This window comes from Oenanthe melanoleuca, chromosome 1A (genome assembly GCF_029582105.1).
Source record: "Oenanthe melanoleuca isolate GR-GAL-2019-014 chromosome 1A, OMel1.0, whole genome shotgun sequence".
In the NCBI taxonomy this organism is placed as follows: domain Eukaryota; kingdom Metazoa; phylum Chordata; class Aves; order Passeriformes; family Muscicapidae; genus Oenanthe; species Oenanthe melanoleuca.
In genome coordinates, this window is record NC_079334.1 from 64,400,937 (window position 1) to 64,418,402 (window position 17,466).

The 17,466-nt window shown below is 42.5% G+C and overlaps 1 protein-coding gene across 13 annotated transcripts in view; it reads right to left on the reverse strand.

Moving 5' to 3' along the window:
• Positions 1-17,466, reverse strand: part of CELF2 (CUGBP Elav-like family member 2) — a 373,808-nt gene that overhangs the window by 226,115 nt on the left and 130,227 nt on the right. For 3 of the 13 annotated variants that reach the window (XM_056507945.1, XM_056507910.1, XM_056507936.1), the window contains exon 1: positions 15,135-15,430. The exons of 9 other annotated variants lie outside the window; for them this stretch is intronic. In XM_056507945.1, coding sequence (XP_056363920.1) covers positions 15,135-15,208 — 74 coding nt within the window. In that variant the 5' untranslated portion in view covers positions 15,209-15,430. Of the gene's footprint in view, positions 1-15,134; positions 15,431-17,466 lie in introns of those variants that run through there. One more of the 13 variants, XM_056507954.1, reaches the window with a different exon arrangement.

Below are 17,466 nucleotides of genomic sequence, written 5' to 3' on the forward strand. Positions count from 1 at the left end.
TGTAAAACCTAGAAACCTGTTTTCCTGCCTAATGGGACATCTTACAGCCCAAAGGACACTTTGTTAGCTCTTGTCCAACTCTACCAGAATTAGCAGGGAGGGGAATGACTGGGGAAGGGGATAAGCACCCAAGGTGAGTGAATATGGGTGTAGAATCAGGAAAAAATGAAGAACACCTCTCCTTGTAGCTTCTCTCATAGAACATGTGCCTCCCTGTACTGAAGGTTTTTAGTGAAGGTTCCCATCTCAGGAATACGGCCACTCACATTTCTGAAGTAGTTTAAATATCAAAGAGATCTCCCCAAAGACTTTCTGAGAGCCCAAGGAGACATAGTTTTGATTCCTCAGACAAGACTGAACAGGCTTGAAACTGCATTTTGGATTCCAATGGAGAAACAGATATTCAGGAGGATGGTGGGGATGATTTGTTGAGCAAATGGAATGCTGGGTGGTGTTGCAAGCAGAGAAAGAAAATACATTTCCACCCTGCCAGAGTTAAGATGGCAGACTTATGATAAAGAAGAAAGAGAGCAAAAATGATTCTTTGAAGGGAAACTGATAGTTATAGAAACACATCATAGTTCTTGGGCCTCAAGAGATGACAGAAAAGATGTGAGGTGACATGGTGTAGAAGAACACCACACATTAGAAGCAGGCAGAAACACAGAACTTTGCACCTTGACAGAAATCCATCATAAAAACAAAAGAAAAGTGGGTTATTTTCACTAACTGGAGTACCAGCACCCTTTGATCTGTCCAGGTCTTGATATTACTATGTAAGAAGAAATTCCCACCACGATGCCAAAGTGGGTTTAACTTCAGCAAAGAAAGTTGCCTTCAGCTTCTCCACTGGAAACAGCCTCTGCCAATGTTGAAGACAGCTCTGAGAATTCAGGAGCATTAAAGAGGCTAATGTACTTGAGCTTTGTTCTAATTACTTTTCTTAATAAGTTTTGCTGGACCACTAAGAATAGATGCTGTCCTGGGAACTCCAGCATTCAATCACCACAGTGATCCTGGGCATTGCTTGCAGCAATCAGGGAGAAGAACTTGGAGGCAGAATTATCAACTTGGGCAGCAACTGCATAAAGTATGTGGCTCTAGCTGCCCTTATTGTTTGCCCAGAGCACTTTCCACATAAATTTGGATGGTCATAAACAGATACCTAATTAGACTTACACTAGTTCATCTAAATTATTTTTTACAATTGCTTTTAACAGTAACTGTGAACCTGGGAAGGGCAACCAAATTATGACTTCCTTTAGAATAATAATAAAAAAATCCAACCAGCTTGAAAGGAAAGAAGTAAAAACACATTAATTTTAGTCCAGACTATTTGTGCTTCTAACAATACATTTCCACATCTACTCTCATGGATTTACAGGCATTCAGGACCATCCCTTATTTATCTATTTATTAGCATTTATGTGATCATTCAACACCTCTATGCACGCTCCTCTATGCAGTAAATAATAGAACCAATAACAGCATGTGCCTTTCTATTCAAAGTCATTTATCTCCCTGGTACCAGAGAGAAACTCCACTTTCAGAGAACGTTCAAATGCCCCACTTATTGGAGGGAAAACCCTACTCAGAACTCAAGTTCATACGAGGAAAATGAAGGCCTGGATGTTATGAACACAGGTGATTGATGCACTGTGGTTCCATTAATTTCTATTCCATAAAGCATACTACAGGAGATCAGGATTAGCTGTCTCCACCTGGAAACTTTTATTTAAGTTTCCAGTGCTTGTTTTACACAGAAAATCAAGGGTATGTATTCTCCTTTCTACTTCTGGTTTTTCAGCTACTGGAATAAAGATGGTAACGCTGATGTAGGGAAGAGATGTTTTATTGAGATGTGCAGTTTGAACAGCAGCACTAAAACACTCAGTGTCCAGGAGAACATCATGAAAACAGCATTTTCAGTATTGTTGTTTTCCTTCTGAAAAACATGGCTGCTCCACAGCACGGTGTGGTAGGATGTTTCAACACCCATGTTATGATCTGTCTAATAAATCTTTTAATGTTGCCACCAGTTGTGAATTAAATCTCAAACTCATGAAAATATTGTAAATAAGCAAACAGAGTAATTACTCCAACTTTATTTATACTGATCTGAATTACAAATTTTAGTTTGACTAGTTTCAATGGCATGCTAGTAGAAATAACAGCACTAGCTTGATTATCAAAAGGCCTTAATTTTCAGTGAAAATGCTCTACTGCAGGCTAACAGTGCTGGTTTCCTGTATCTGAAAGCTACAGTACTGGGCCTTATAGTTTGATTTTTATAAGCCTTATAATGAGGGTGGAGAGGATATACATTCCATTCTTCAGCTGCATTTTTGTTCCACAAAGACTGCAATTTTCAGTCTCTTGAAAATGTAATTATAGATAATGTTTGCATCAGTGGCAAGAACACAATGAGCACATGGGGCATGAAAACTCCACTCAAATCACATCCTCTTAGGTTACGAAGCTTGTCTTCTGCCAAGAGTGGAGACATTTCAACAAGCTAATGCTCAGTATGAAAAGGATAGTTGTTTATACTAACCCCTACAGACATTCTGCTTTTACTTTTCCCATTACTCTTTGCATGGGGAACCTAAATAAACCAGAACAAAGATTAATTGAAGTTACTTTGAAAATTTGAGGTCAAAAAGAATTTGAAATACAGCCGGTAAAAATGTAGAGGTGTACACCTCAGTAGCTTGATCAAATGATCATGCCTCTTGCAGTAAAGTAAATCTAGAACAGAACAAAAAATAGCAAGTGAAAATATATTAAGGTTGCATGAGGGGAAGTCACTGAGACAAACCAACCACGTTCCATTTAGAAATGGGACCAAAGGCTGCTTCAAAACTAACATGATCAAGAATTTTAGAAAGAGAAATCGAGCATTCGACTTGTTCAGACGACCCAGAAGAGTAAACTATTTTAGGGTAAAATGAAATAAATGTATCTCATATTGAAAAATAAAACTGTATCAAAGTTCTGCTTCATGTGAGCTAATTATATCGTAAGGAAAAGTGATTTGTGCTTCTCTATTCAGCATCTACCTCAGTAGGAAACCAGAAGACACAAGTGATCTTGATGCTACTGCCGTGCTACTTACAACACATCCATCCCTTGGAGTGCCTTGTGCTCCTTGACTAAGAAAATAAATCTGCTACCTAAACAAGGTTTTTATACACAGAAAGAACAACCTACACAGTGCCCACAAGACTCAGAGATGTGAGGACAGGCAGACCCAGAGCTTGATGCCACAGAATACTCCAACCAGCACATGGGATGAGAACAGAGGGCATTCAGCCAGCAGAGAACCTCCTCTCTCTAAAGCCCACAATTTAACTGCAGGTGTTTTGATGCCATTAAACTTACCATTGTAACAGGTCAAGATGACTTTTTAAAAAGAATTAAAAAAATAAAAATGGGAGGAAAATTAACACCTTTAAAGCCCTGAAGGCAAATCAGGATAACCCCACAATGCAGCCACAACTTTCTCTCCATTTCATAGAGCACTGTGGTTCTTAGTGCTGGGAGCCAGCACTAATTGTGAGTCCTAGCATGCAGCTACCAAAATACTTGTCTTCCAGCAACCCTGGGGAGAAGCACAGAGTTGTGTTTCATAAGCAAAGAGGAGAATCAGACTTAAGCTCTTGTCACACTGAATATGTCCAATCAACATAAATTCTTTGTCTTTATCTGTTCACGGTGCGTTTGGATCACAGATACAGAGCGCTCTGAAATCAAAGGGAGCTTGCCCATCGACTCAACGAGCTTTGGATTCAGTCCTTCATTTATTTATAACAACCAGTCTTTCTGCAATATTTGAGCTGATTCTAAACCACTCGTTTTCATTGAGTTTAACCACCAGTCTTGCTGTATAAAAAGTCAAGTGCTTAGAGAAAAGGTTGCAATCTACTGAGGTCTCTGTGTGTTCCTGCAGCATCACCTTGGTGCTGTTTGTATTTACTGTAAAGGGGAATGCTGCTAATGAAAGTCTCACCTAAAGAAGAAACTGCTCACACACAAGGTCTGCCAAAGCTCTAATTTGGGTGGATTGCTTAAAATTTAAGTCCAGCTGAGCCTAACTAGGTCTTCTTTCAGTGCTCAATATTCCTGGCTGAAACTCCCCAGCTTGTCACACAGAATTAACAGATGCCCTTGAGAAAGGCATGTTATGTAGATCCACAGTGATTTGCATTGGGTAAGTAGGGCAACTTGTGGTTGTGGGAAAAAAGAAAACAACATGATAGTATTGTGTTTGGCTCACAACTTGTAGACAAGACTGTTTAAAAAACAGAGCTGGGAGAACCTACTAATACATCCACTACAAAAATGCAAGAAAAACTACTATACTTTGTCAAGCAACAGATCCCCAGAAGACCTAGAAAATCACAGGCAGGGCTGCTAATTCTAGTCTGCTGGGTCAAAAAACACAGACCAGAAATGAAGTAATGCTTTCAGGGACTTTCAAAATTTAAATCACTGTCTGGATAGTAAGAATATAAAATCATTAAGCACTTCAGATCTAAATTCTAGGTGGTTCTCTCTGAGTTCAATAGTTTTCTTGTACTTATCAAAGAAGGAAGAAAACAAATTAATGTTTTGCAGGTATTTGTAGGAACTTCATCTACCAGAGAAGCAGGGAAGGAATCACAGTGGTGTTTTTGTGGATATTGAGAGTGTGGTGATAAGGGAGAGCAAAGCAGCGTGGCTCCTAACTCACAAGGCAGAAAAGGGCAGGGAAGGCTTCTTGCTTGAAACATGGATGGATCAGAGCAGGCTGAAGGCTCCCAGCATTTTAAACAAACATAAGCAGGGCAAATTGCATATTTTAGGGACAGAGAAAAATATGACATGAAGTGGTAAGAAACTGGGAAAAGAGTTTTAGCTATGTTGAAGGATTTTTAAAGTGCTACATGATAAGCTTCTTCACTGATTAAAAAAAAAAATCCAGCTAGATCTTGAGGGCTTTCATTATTTACAGCATATTATAGAATTGAATAAAAAGGCTTTGTTTGCTGTTCTTGGCAATGTGATTATTTGCTGTTAAATATTTACACCTTTTTTTTTTTTTTTTTTTTTTTTTTTTTTTGCCCAAAGAGTTTTGAGAAAGAAGAGGGAAATTTATTTATTTTTACGTTTCCATGAAGCCTTCCAGGTTCACGTCCAGAAATCATCATCAGCATTTTTACATTTTCTGGGATTTGGGGCTTTGCTGAGCTTAAAAGTAAAACCTTCATTCCTGTTAACACAAATGATGCTCCACTTTTTAAGTAGAACATTAATTTTTAAATTATTATTTTCTCTGCTAAGTAGTCCTGAATTTGCATCTTATATGAAAGCCTTGCCTAAATACATACCTTTTTCTGCTCCACAATATTTATTTTACCCAGAGGCCTGGCATCTCTTTACTCCAAATTCACTCTGTATATATGGCTTGAAACCAAACAGGAAAATCAGAGGCCTGAGTGGCTGAAGTCAGCAGCAGTCCTCTCCACTGCCCTTCCCCTGAGAAGAAATGGAGAGCCAAGGGGTGCTCAGAGACCTTCAAATCCTCTGAAGGCCAGCAAAGTAAAGAAATCTAAGCATCTCCTGATGAGGAGGTGAGGACAGACAGAGCAAAGAGGCACAGAACCAGCCAGACAGTCTCCAGCTCCTGCAGAGATTCCAGGTAGCAATATGGGCATCTAAACAAGCTGAAAATTGCTCCTTTCTGAATTCCAGAGTGTATCTCACTACAATTGGCCTGCTGTTCATCAGCAGAGACAAACAGGCAGCAATGAGGCTGCTGCTGCACCTCTTCCCAAATCCCATAAACTGCGTGCGGGGGAAGAAGTGACCTGAAGGAGCCTGCAATCCTACTTTGAAAACACAGACATCAGTGCTCTTGTAGACTCTCTGGGCCACATTAAACCTTGTAAGTGATATTTCTTGCTGGAAAACAGCTCTCATTCCTATGTGAGTGTTGGTTTCAAAGGAAGGGTTTGCATAGGACATTGAGAGTTGCTGCTGTCTTACTTCCAATGACAATGAGAACTCTTTGTCAACATCTATATGGCCACACTGAAAATCACTGCAGGAAGAAAAATGGCTCAAAAATACCCAGAATCTGACCCTAAATCATTATGTTCTACAATATATACCACAGCATATATAAAGCTTCCAGTGAAATAACCTAGGAATAGCAAATACATGGGAATCATAAGAAGATAGTGAAACTCCAAGCTTGTCCTATTCTACACAGCCTTGTCTTGAAGATAAATAAATGTGGTCTACCAAGTGAGATACTAGGCTGCACTTAGGGGACAATGAAATCAGGCAAACCCAATTGTTTTAAAAATCTGTAATATAGTGCTGGACTTTCTTCAACTATATCCGAGCAAGTTATGAAGCTGCTGCATTTACTCTCTTCTCCACAGACAACAAACCAACTTAAAAGGGGAAGTTGTACTCTGTCTTCTGCAGCCAAACAATAGAGATATCTGTGAAAGCTGAGAGCCCTCAGGCATTGAGATGAATCTCCTCTCTGGCAAAGGGAAAAAGATTTGATAAGAGGAGTAGAACCCCCCTGCCCCAACCTGAGGTGTGTGAACATGCCTCAAAAGAATACCTGCCTAACTCAAACTGACTTATCCCCCACTTCATCATCAAGACAGGCACTCTGCTAGCAAGGTAGAACAGTATCTGAAAAGCTATTTGCCTCTTGTTTCCATGTTGGAGCTCACTCTGAGGCCAGCAATGAGAAAAAGGCTGCAAAACCCACGTACACGACTGCAATTCGTGGTTCAGAGCTGGACAGGCTGGCACGGGATGCAAAGCCCAGCATTATGCATTCCTCATTGCAGCCAAGCTCCTGGAAACCCAGCGGAAGTTTGGCTTGAACACGGACTACAGGCTATGGCTGGTAATAAAACATCAGATAATAGTGCTTTACGTGTCCAGAGAGGTTCTTTTTTTCTAAGAATTGCTTCACTTGTCATTGATTTTTCCACATCCTGCAAAATTAAATGCTAATTTTATTCCTTCCTCTTCCCTCTGGTCCCCTCCCACTCAATACTGATCTCCAGGAGGAGCTGGCAACACTGAACCTGCCAGAAAAAGCCAGTGCTCACCTGGCAATCCTAAAAATTCAGTGCTTCGAGGAAGAAGTTGAATGACTTGGGTCAGATTAGGACAAGGGGAATAACTTCTGCATTTTTTTCCTGGAGAGATCATCTACCTCATCTGTGGTTATTCCTTAATTCAGCATTTCTGGTTTTGTGGTCAAATCTCTGAACATCCTCCCAATCAAGATATTTTCTGGAATCAATTTTAAAGACTAAATGCATACCTAAAGTAATAGTCACTGGGATTTTCTGAACTCTTTTTTTTTGCGTCACTTTTCTTTTTCCTGTTTGTTTGCTTGGTTTTTGTTTTGGACAGCAGGGGTTTAATGTGGTTTGGATACAGCCATTAGAATATGAGAAACTGGCTTCTAAGCAGTAAGTTCTTGAAAGACAAAATTAAAGTAAATTAAGAAAAAAATTGAAAGTTCATTTACCGACTAATGAAATTATCAGCTTTTCTATATGTTAGTAGAGAGACATTGCAGATAAAATGAGAGAGTATTTTTATTTCCCTGGAAGACACAACAAGGGCATCAAGTTTAGTAGAACTCATGGTGAAATCAAGAGAAACCACAGCCATGTGACTTTCAATTTCCAGAGCATCTTGTATGAGAACCAGGAATAGAACAGGGTTTCTTTAAGTAATAGCCACTGGGTATGGAGTATGTTTGACAACATTTCAAACTCCTAATGCTTGTTCTACATTCCATCTGTGTTGAAATTAAAAAAAAAAAATAAAAGCATTTATTGATAAAGGGCAGAACCAGATGTCTCTCTCACTAGCAATGAATTGCAGGCAAAGGCTGACAGAGCCAAGCAATTGAATGAGCCAGGAAAAAAAGAGAGAAAGAGAAGAAGGGAATAGATCACTTGATTTTGTAGATGTTCAAATGCAGTTATGCTCTTCCAGAAGCTAATAATTTTCAACTACTGGGCCTGTTTCAGGCAAATGAAGTGCACTTATCTCACACTAGGCCAGAAACCATCACTGGACCAAGTGCCACTGGAGTCAGCAACACAAGTGGTGGGTCAAGCAAGCTGTGGATATTTGGGTTTTTTTGCATCTCTGAGCAATTCAGTGGTGCAAAGCTTTTGAGGAGCAAGAAATGGGAAGAGGACTTACATATTAAGCAAGAAGACATTGTCATGCCTTTGGATTAAGAGAATGATGGATTTTTATTATTTTTCAGGGTTATGAAAAAGATCTCTTGTCAGCTGTGATTTGCAATCAGGCTGTACTGCTCCAAAGCACATGGGAGGTAGGAACAGAGCACAAGGGAAAGCACAGCACAGCCTGGGACTGAAAGGGTGGCAGTTCTCCTGTCATGGAGATAACCAGCTACACACACCAGCTAAAGGGTGTTTGTGTCCAGATTTTCCTCTCAAAATCTCCACTGTTGTCTAGGAGTGAGTACACTAAAGTGGAAAGACACTGAAAAAGTTGTAAATTAATGTTCTAATGAATTATGACCTCTGACTGTTGGGACAGTGTTAGGCTTTCCTGACAGGACAGCATTTTCTTTGTCACACTAACCCACATGGAAAAAAGAAAACAATATTAATGATAAAAAAAATAAAAATCAGTAGATCACTAGTGCCATTTTCCTGAAAAAGCAATAACTACATCTCTGGAATAACCATAATTACTCTAAAACCCCAGGGTAAAAGCCACACAACAATTTAAGAAATGAAGAGGGATGTGAAAATCATAAAGCACAATTCTCAGGTTGCTGTTGTTTCCCTGGCAAACCTGAAGTGGCTCACTCTGCACAGGCTGAGGGGAAATCAAGGACATAAATTCCCTGCATGCTCCTCTGCAGGGTTTGAGTCCAAGCCTGGTGCAGTGGGGAGCAGGGAGAGCTGGGCACAGCTGGGCACTCTGTCTCCTTCCAGGGAAGCCTGGACACAGCTCTGGGCTCCCAGACCAAGCTGAGCAGAAGTGGGCAGGAGCACATCCCTTCCAGCCTAACCCAAGGCTGGAGCACTCACGGGCAGGGAAGAAGTCTCTCCATGGTACTAAGCCCCAGGTCCTGCCCTCAGCTGTGACAACATGCTGCCCCTGATAGTAAGTGATGGGTAAAATCACAAAATATGGCCCAGGAGGCTGGTGCAGGATCTTTCTCACAGCTCTCACACCAATGCTTGTTTTGAAGCATCGCTTTTGAACTTGACTTTAAGTATTGCCACCATTTGGCAGGCAAGGCAGAAGCTGTCCCAGGGCAGAGAACACGCTCAAGATACTCAGCCTTCTTCAGCTGAGTCGTAAGAGGCAAGAGAACGCAGCTGTTCTCATCCATATAAACTATTTTTTTATATTTGTGTAAATTGAAAGAAAAAAAAAAATCACCAAATAGGCACTATTGGTACAGTAGGCAACTCCTTTGTGAATTGGCTCATTTAGGCATTCATTTAAATACAGTAATTAAGATTTAACACAAAACAGAAGCTGCTTTCAGATGTCATTTTGAAGGCCAGATGATCTCCTCTTTATTAATATTATAATTTTAAACTATTGTCAGCTGAATTTTCAAGAATCAAGCTGTGAGCAAAGAGAATACACTACTGAAGTGTGTCCTATTTACGTAACCCAGTCTCAATGAAAATGGGAGATTGATTATAAATCTGTGATACAGAGGATGGAGAACTGCACCACTAAATCTCAGGGTGCTTTATCTGCATGTTAGGAGGGAATTTATACCTTCAGCATCTGCCATTCACCTTTTCTATTTAACAACATATGGAAGAGCACAACAGCGATTAAGGCAACATATTTCTGAAAACCTTTATGAGAAAGCCAGCAGCTTACTGCAAATGAAAAATGAAATCCTGAAGGGAACACAAGCACTTCTCCTCCTTTCCACAGCCACGGAGAACACAGGAACGCGTTGGAAAGCAATTAAAGTATGATGATTCTAAAGGGGAATAATTATTTCACAATTACTTGAGAACATTACATTTATTGCTCCAATTAGTTTTTATTTTCCAAACAGCCATTCTTGTTCCTGCATTTTTCTTGTACCCACGAAAGTTTTTCTTGTTCTCCCACTTCTTTGCTAAGGAAGGCTTAGCTTTGCTTTCTACGTATATTCCCTATTTTGTGGCTTTAGCCTCTGGTTAACCTTGCCCTGCCACCAGTTTGTTTTAATCAAAGGAAAACATGTCAGGAGATGCAATATACTCTGCAACTATATGAACACACAAGAAAGAATCCCCTATAGGAAACACAGTGTGTGGAAATGGAGAAAAAAGAAAGAAAACCAAAACGTTGCCTCTCCACTTTAGAGGGAAAGAAGTTTTTATTTGCTTTTACTATAAAACAGTGATTTCTCTGTAGAATGTTGTCTTGCCTGACTGTACTCTTTCCATGCCAGGTGCTTTTAAAAATTAAAAGATTTTGTACACCTTTCCCCTGTATCAGTTTGCTCAAATATTCTTATAGTAATCCATGAATTAATCATGAAACTTGAATAGTCCAAATGCTCACAAGATATCAAACATCCTAAAATGCCAATGAAATATTTAGAGATATCAAAGTTGTTAGAGCAATCATAACTGATGATTAATTTGGATGATGAATACGTGTGGGGGAGGCTTAAAACTTGTGAGATCGTATCATAGGAAGTGAAAGATATATTTAAATATTGATGTGCTGACAGTTATCGTAGGTTAACTTCTGAATGAGATTCTAGAAAAGATGATGGGGAGAGGGACACCATGAAATTGTAATTACTTAATAGACATCCAAAGAGTTATTTTCCTTTCTGAAGCTCCTTGGTAACAGTCAAAATTTTTTTGGCTTTGCTTTTCCTCAGTAGTGGCCCAAGAAATCTGTCACACAAGTAACTTAAGTAAAAGTCATCATACTTAAAATAAAGCTATTACTGAATCAAAGTATAAAATGCCACTATAAGGATGAGGCTGTGGTCTTAAAAACACCCAACTGTCTATTTTCAGCTAGGAAATCATGGTTTGATTTTCTAGATATTAAAATGACCAGAGTGTGGAAAAATTATTTTTGACAGGATGTAGAATTTCCCTGTAGTTAAGTTGAAAAACATAATTTTTTTATCTCCAGCTTTTTGCTTTTATTAAAAAAAAAAAAGTCCTATACTGCAGGTTTACTGCAGAAAATGAAGTTCTGGATTTTAAAGTGCGAGCATGTTCTGTGAATGATGACATTTCTTATTTACTAAAGAGCGAGTACAAACAAAAAGCATCAAAATTTGATCTTTTTAATCACTATATTGCATGTATATATGATTTTGACTCATTTTTGATTACAAGATAAATAAATACAAGGACTAAATATTTTTTCACATTATTTCCTTGTAACCCATGCAGTTGCATGCGCACTGTTGAAGCATAATGTATTTTATTGGAATTATATCCAGCTACCAAAAATTAAAGTAAAATTTGAGTTTGTTTCAGTAGTAACAAACACTTATACTCATTTACATTAAAGGTAATCCCAGGCACTGAAATGTGGAACATAGAATGGAAAAATCTTCTGCAGTATTGCAGAAATCAACATGGGGGGTTTACAACGATGAGTATTTAATCCTCAAAGCAACCACTTCACAATCATCCAGTTGGCATGTACATGTAAGCCAGGGAAATCAGCAAATTACATTGAACTCAGATTTTATAACCTCACTTAGTAACCATTAACCCTCTCCTGCCCAAATGCACACACACATTTCATCTCCATATTTCACCCACATGTATCTATGCATTTTCCTCAGAGCTGCCTCTTCCCCGCAGTGCACAACAGCAGTCAAACAATTCCTGATCCTTCCCAGAGCACTCACCAAGCAGGGCTCTTTGCAGGCATTTACCATGGTTAGAGCATCCAGCTTGCCATCTGTCCTCAAGAACAGAAGCTCATGCATCTTTATGCTTCATATCCTATAGTATCTATTTTCCAATGCCATGTCATTAATTAATTTTTACTAGTAAATTGCCATTCAGTCACTAACCAGGTACACTGATGCCATGCATACAGTTTAATTATACACAGTCATGCTCAAGGTAACTGATATTCTGTTTTACTTCTATTTAGCTATACAGTAACAGCAGTGAAATTTGAAAGCAAGCAACATTTAAGAGCCATTAACATTCTCACAGAGGTAAAAGCATTTTAACTTTGCAGTTATCAGGCTGGCGGTTAACTTTCACACTAGGTATGCTGAAAGTTATTCCTTGAAAATCCGCTTTTTCTCTCTCAATGAAATAATGGATGATTCTGAAAGCAAATCCCTTTACAAATAATTTTTTAAATTTGCAAAGAAGTGCAAGTGATATTGCATGCTACCAATTTCCCAAAACATCTGATAAGCCACCAGCATATTAAAAAAAAAAAAAAAATAAAAGGAAAATCTAGTTTTGCCAATTTGTGCTGTGAAAGAGACGCATTATACATATATTTTGCTAATTGCCCTGCTCTAAAATAGGAAATTCCTTTCTGCTGAAGAGTGAACTGAGCTACACGGACTGGCTGGAGCAGATGGCGAGGTTAAAAGTTTTGAGCAGCGTGTAACTCGGAGCGTGCTCTCGGATGCTCCGCGCCACCGTCAGCGCTGCTGGCGGCTCGCCGCTCGCCTGGGGGGCCAGAGAAAGGGGAAGGTGCTCGTGTGCCCCTGACCCCTGATGCGTAATCAAACTGCATCCTCGTCACCACTGATTAGCCCAGAGAGCTGGGGACTTGCAAATAAATATATGTCACCACTTGGCTAGGAAGGACAAGATAAAGATGGTTTTAAACAGCGAATGCCAGAGTGTTAGAAAGGCAGCGTAGCAAAGCTCTCACACACAGCATTTAGTTTCAAGACTATTTTTGTTAGGCATAGAAGCTCCCTGAGTTCATGGCAATTTAGCCTCAATATTAATTTGCATGCATGACACATGATCCCTTGAAATCAGACCATCTCCACAATTACTTAGATCAGCAGCAAAGCAAGGTTTGAAGCAAGGAAGAACATCACATCACGACCACTGATGATACAGGAGGTAAAGTTTTTTCCCACTCAAGAGATTACTTAGTCACCCCTCCCCCCCAAAAAATGCATGAGGATCCAGCACCGACCCTACAAGGACGTGGGCATTTAACAGCTCCATTATCAAACTTCTGTATTTCAAGACCCACTTAGGAGCTGACATTTCTCAAGACTAATTTTTGTATCTTTGGACACACATTAAGCTCTGCATCTAATGAACACTGACTGTGTTTCAAGCTGTGTTAAAATATATTATGGATGCTTCACAGAGAAAAGGACTATGAAGAGAGCAATGCAGAAGAAAGAGTTTGACATGGTACTCCCCCACCTCGAGGGGCAAATTGGAGATAAAGTTATATAAGCTTAAGTGACAACAGGACATCATCAGCCACAGCTAATAGTGCCTTTGAGCTTGGAGATGTTTGTTAGCAGGATCTCTTCTGACTGCCTGGAAGGACAGCAGGTAGAAAGTCTAATCAAAGCTGAGATGATGAAAATAAGAAGCAGTTTGGCTGTGGCAGGTCCCTACAGAGGGCTGTAGGGCAAGATATACCAATGTTCAGCTGCTACTTTGTACCTAATGGGCAAACCTCTGCGAGTTTTCTGCAAAACGGGAGAAATTGACAGCACTTTTACCAAAACTGACTAGCCCCAGTAAAACCCGGAATTTTACAACGGGAAAAGCGAAACACAGCACAGAACTCTTTAGAATTTAAGATCGCAAATTTAAGACAAGAGGCAGCATTTACACACTTCGCTGTCCCTCAAGGACTGTAAAAATAGTGTAAGTCATCTGCACCAAGTAGCTTCCCCCCGACTCTTGCCCCTCTCCCACACTCACTAACCTCAGCTGTCTGAACAACTGGCCACCACTGAATGTCTCCATGCAGAACGCTGCTGATTTAAAGGAAAGCATTCCTCCTCAGAGAAAGTTTGGTTGCCAGCAAAAAAAGGCAATAAAAGTCTGAATAGCCTTAGATGGGGGCACAGTATGCAACCTGATTTGTGCAAATTGCAGGTAACACTCTCTGCTGCACACACGGGTTTATTTACACTTGTAACTTAAGCGCTGCCTCAACCAGAACAGCTTCAGTGCAGAGCCAATGCCAAAGCCTCTCGCCTCATTCTAATGAAACTCAAACCACGTTTGTCATCCTGATGAAAGAAGAAAAAGCAACAAAACTAAAGATATTTTGGATACTGTAAAACAATGCAGCACAGTCCTCACACTTCATATCTTTCAGCAGATGTCTATTTCATCATTTCTAGCTTTTACTTTTTCATACAAGGCTTAGGTTACCTGAAAATACCTGTCAATTGGCAATGCCCAAGAGGATGATAATAGAAACTTTCAGACCGAGATTAACAGAGCAGAGCCGGGCTAGGGGAATACTTCTCCTTCTGAAATTCCAGCATTCAGCGCCTTCCAATACACCTCATCCCCACTTCAACTGCACATAAAACAACCATCCTCACCCTAATTAACACTCGCTGTACCAGGCAGCTGTCGGGGACGGTATAGGGGGGGAAAAAAAAACCAAGCCAAATCCTTGCGTTTTGCCTGGTACTCCCTGTGGATGCTCAGCATTTCATCTGAATTTTAAAACTGATGAAAATTTGCAGGGGCATTTTTATTCTGCCGGGGAGGGGTGGTGAGAAGACACGGGTGGGTCCGGGCGGGTGCAGGGGACAGGTGTCTGTGGAGGGCTCCGCTGGGCACGGAGGGGAGAGCGCTCAGCTACGCGCCAGCGATGCGCGTTTCTCCACGTTGCATCATCATCATCATCAGCGGCAGCCGAAAACCCCCGCGCCCGCCGGCACCGACCTGCGGGACGCCGAGCCCCCGGGAGGGGGCACGACACGGAGACCACCAAGTGACTTGGGAAGGAGGGGGTGGCTGGGGGCAGGAGCCGCCGTTCCCCTCCCGCGGAAGGGCGGAGGGAGCCGGCCGGAGCAGGGGCTCGCTGCCGGGCGGTACCCGCAGCCGGGGCGGGGGGACCCGCCGGCAAACCCCGCCGCCACTTACATTCTGTCAGAGACCAGCAAGCGGCCGTCGACCATCATCTCCGGAAGGAAATCCAGCTTGAACGAAGAAGTCATGCTGGGCTCCGGGGGCGCCGCGGCGGTCGGCGGGAGGATGCGGCGGGGCGCGGCGGATCCCACAACTGCGCCGGGCGGCGGAGCGGCAGGCACAGGTGCGGAGGCCTCCCCGCGGCAGCCGCCAGCCCCGGCAGTTGTCACATTTCTCTCCCCCTCTCGGTTTTTTCCGCCAATCCCCTCCGAAATCGACTGCTGAGGCAACTGTCGGTGGAGCGCCAGGTGCTGAGCGGGGAGGCGGAGCCATCTCCCCGCTGCGGCTCCCCGTTAACCCCTGCGCCCCCGCCGCCCCGGGAGAGGCCTATTGCCGGGCCGCAGTCGGGGGGATGCCCGCCCGGGGCTCCGCCGCTCCGCCCGGCCCGTTCCGGGGCCGCCGGGACCCGCCCGGAGCCTCCGCAGCGCTGCCGGCCCGGGGCCCAGCGGGGCGAGCCCGGCCGGGGGGCAGCGGCCCCGGAGCCCCGGGCGGCACTGCCCGTGCACACGAGAGGGAAGGCTCACTCGGGCACTGTCCGTGCACACGGGAGGGCTCAGTCGGGCACTGCCCGCGCACACGGGAGGGTTTGCTCTGGCAGTGCCCGTGCACACGGGAGGGCTCAGTCGGGGCACTGCCCGTGCACACGGGAGGGCTCACTCGGGCACTGCCCGTGCACACGGGAGGGTTTGCTCTGGCAGTGCCCGTGCACACGGGAGGGCTCAGTCGGGCAGTGCCCGTGCACACGGGAGGGTTTGCTCTGGCAGTGCCCGCCGCACACGGAAGGGCTCACTCGGGCACTGCCCGCGCACACGGAGGGCTCACGGCGCTCCCGAGCCAGGCTGGGGGCACTGGGAAGGTTTGGTCAGGTTCTGGGTGCGGGCTGTCTGCACTCAAACTCCTTCCATGCAGACCTTGGCAGTGTTTTGAATGCTCGGAGTGATGTTACTGGCTGGTAGTAACTCTGTCCTCAGTGATCAGAAAGAGGGATTTAAATAACTAATGACGGCAAATCCTTTCTCGTGGCTGTAACCTCCTAAAAAGCCCGCTCCCAACCTCGTTGCTCTCGGAGTTGGCCGCACGCAGAAGTGTCACCACCAGGACGAACACAAAATTCCACACATACAAATAGCTGGAGGGGCCCCCCACACCACCGCCCCCTGAAAATCTGTATGAATTTTCCTTTCCATCTCCAAGACATACTTGCTTCAATACAAAGCCGCTCCAGGCAAAAGAATATTAACATATTTACGAAGATTACTAGGTGATCTGAGCAGTCTAGACAGACAGAACGTTCCTCTCCATTGTGTGTGCTTCTCCAGCTGAATCTCCCTCTAAGTTTCATAATTTGATTTGTTATGGATAATCAACACTTGCAAAAAGTAACAAATACAAATTAATACCTACTATGCTTAAACTTTTCAAAGAGCATGCTAATATAAAAATTAAATTGACCCATAAAAAATATCTTATCAGTCAGGCCAAGTTTTATTTACATTTTGACCATCGGACATTTGGTAGGAAAAAAATTCAGAACGGTCAAGTTTTTAAATTCCGTTTATTGCACTAAGAGACTTTCCAATTCTAAACAGTTAAAAGGGAAAAAAAAACCCTCAGGCTGCTAAAATTTTTGCCTACTTTGCAAGTCTAAAGAAAGAAAAGGTTCACTTGGCCCTCAGCATAATCCCCGTAGGACAGCTGCAATCCTGAACAGATATCTATAGTGTTATTAATCTGCTCTGCTCTATATGTTCACATAGTCTTCATCACCATGGCACCTAAACACCCATGTAGAAAGGCACAAAAGCAAAGCTATGGCTCCTCTTCACTAAATTCATGGTGATTCCTTTACGCCACCCATCCATCACAGCGTAGGACTGACTATACAGTGGGTAAAAAAAATTAAGTGCAAAGTCCAAATGAAAGGAAAAACCAGCACAACTTTCTCCAGCTGGATGCAGCCACCTGGTTTTTGATCTGAGGCCTCCATAGTGGTTAATCCAGCCCAGAGCAGAGTTGGATTAACTTTCAATTTCAAAATCTTGCCACTGCAGAAGGGACAGGTTTCAGCTCAGAAGAAATACAGGCAGCTCAGTGAGGATGAAGACACTCTTTTAACTAAGAAGTCTCCACCCCCAGTTCGCCCTCTGTGAGGCTGGATCTGCACCTCTTCATCATGAGTTTTTTTTGGTACATGCTGAATCTAAGGGACTTGAGTCTCACCAGCCTGTCACTTCTAAGGACCACAGTCCCACTGCTGCTGACTGAAAAGTAAATCCACGTTTCACAC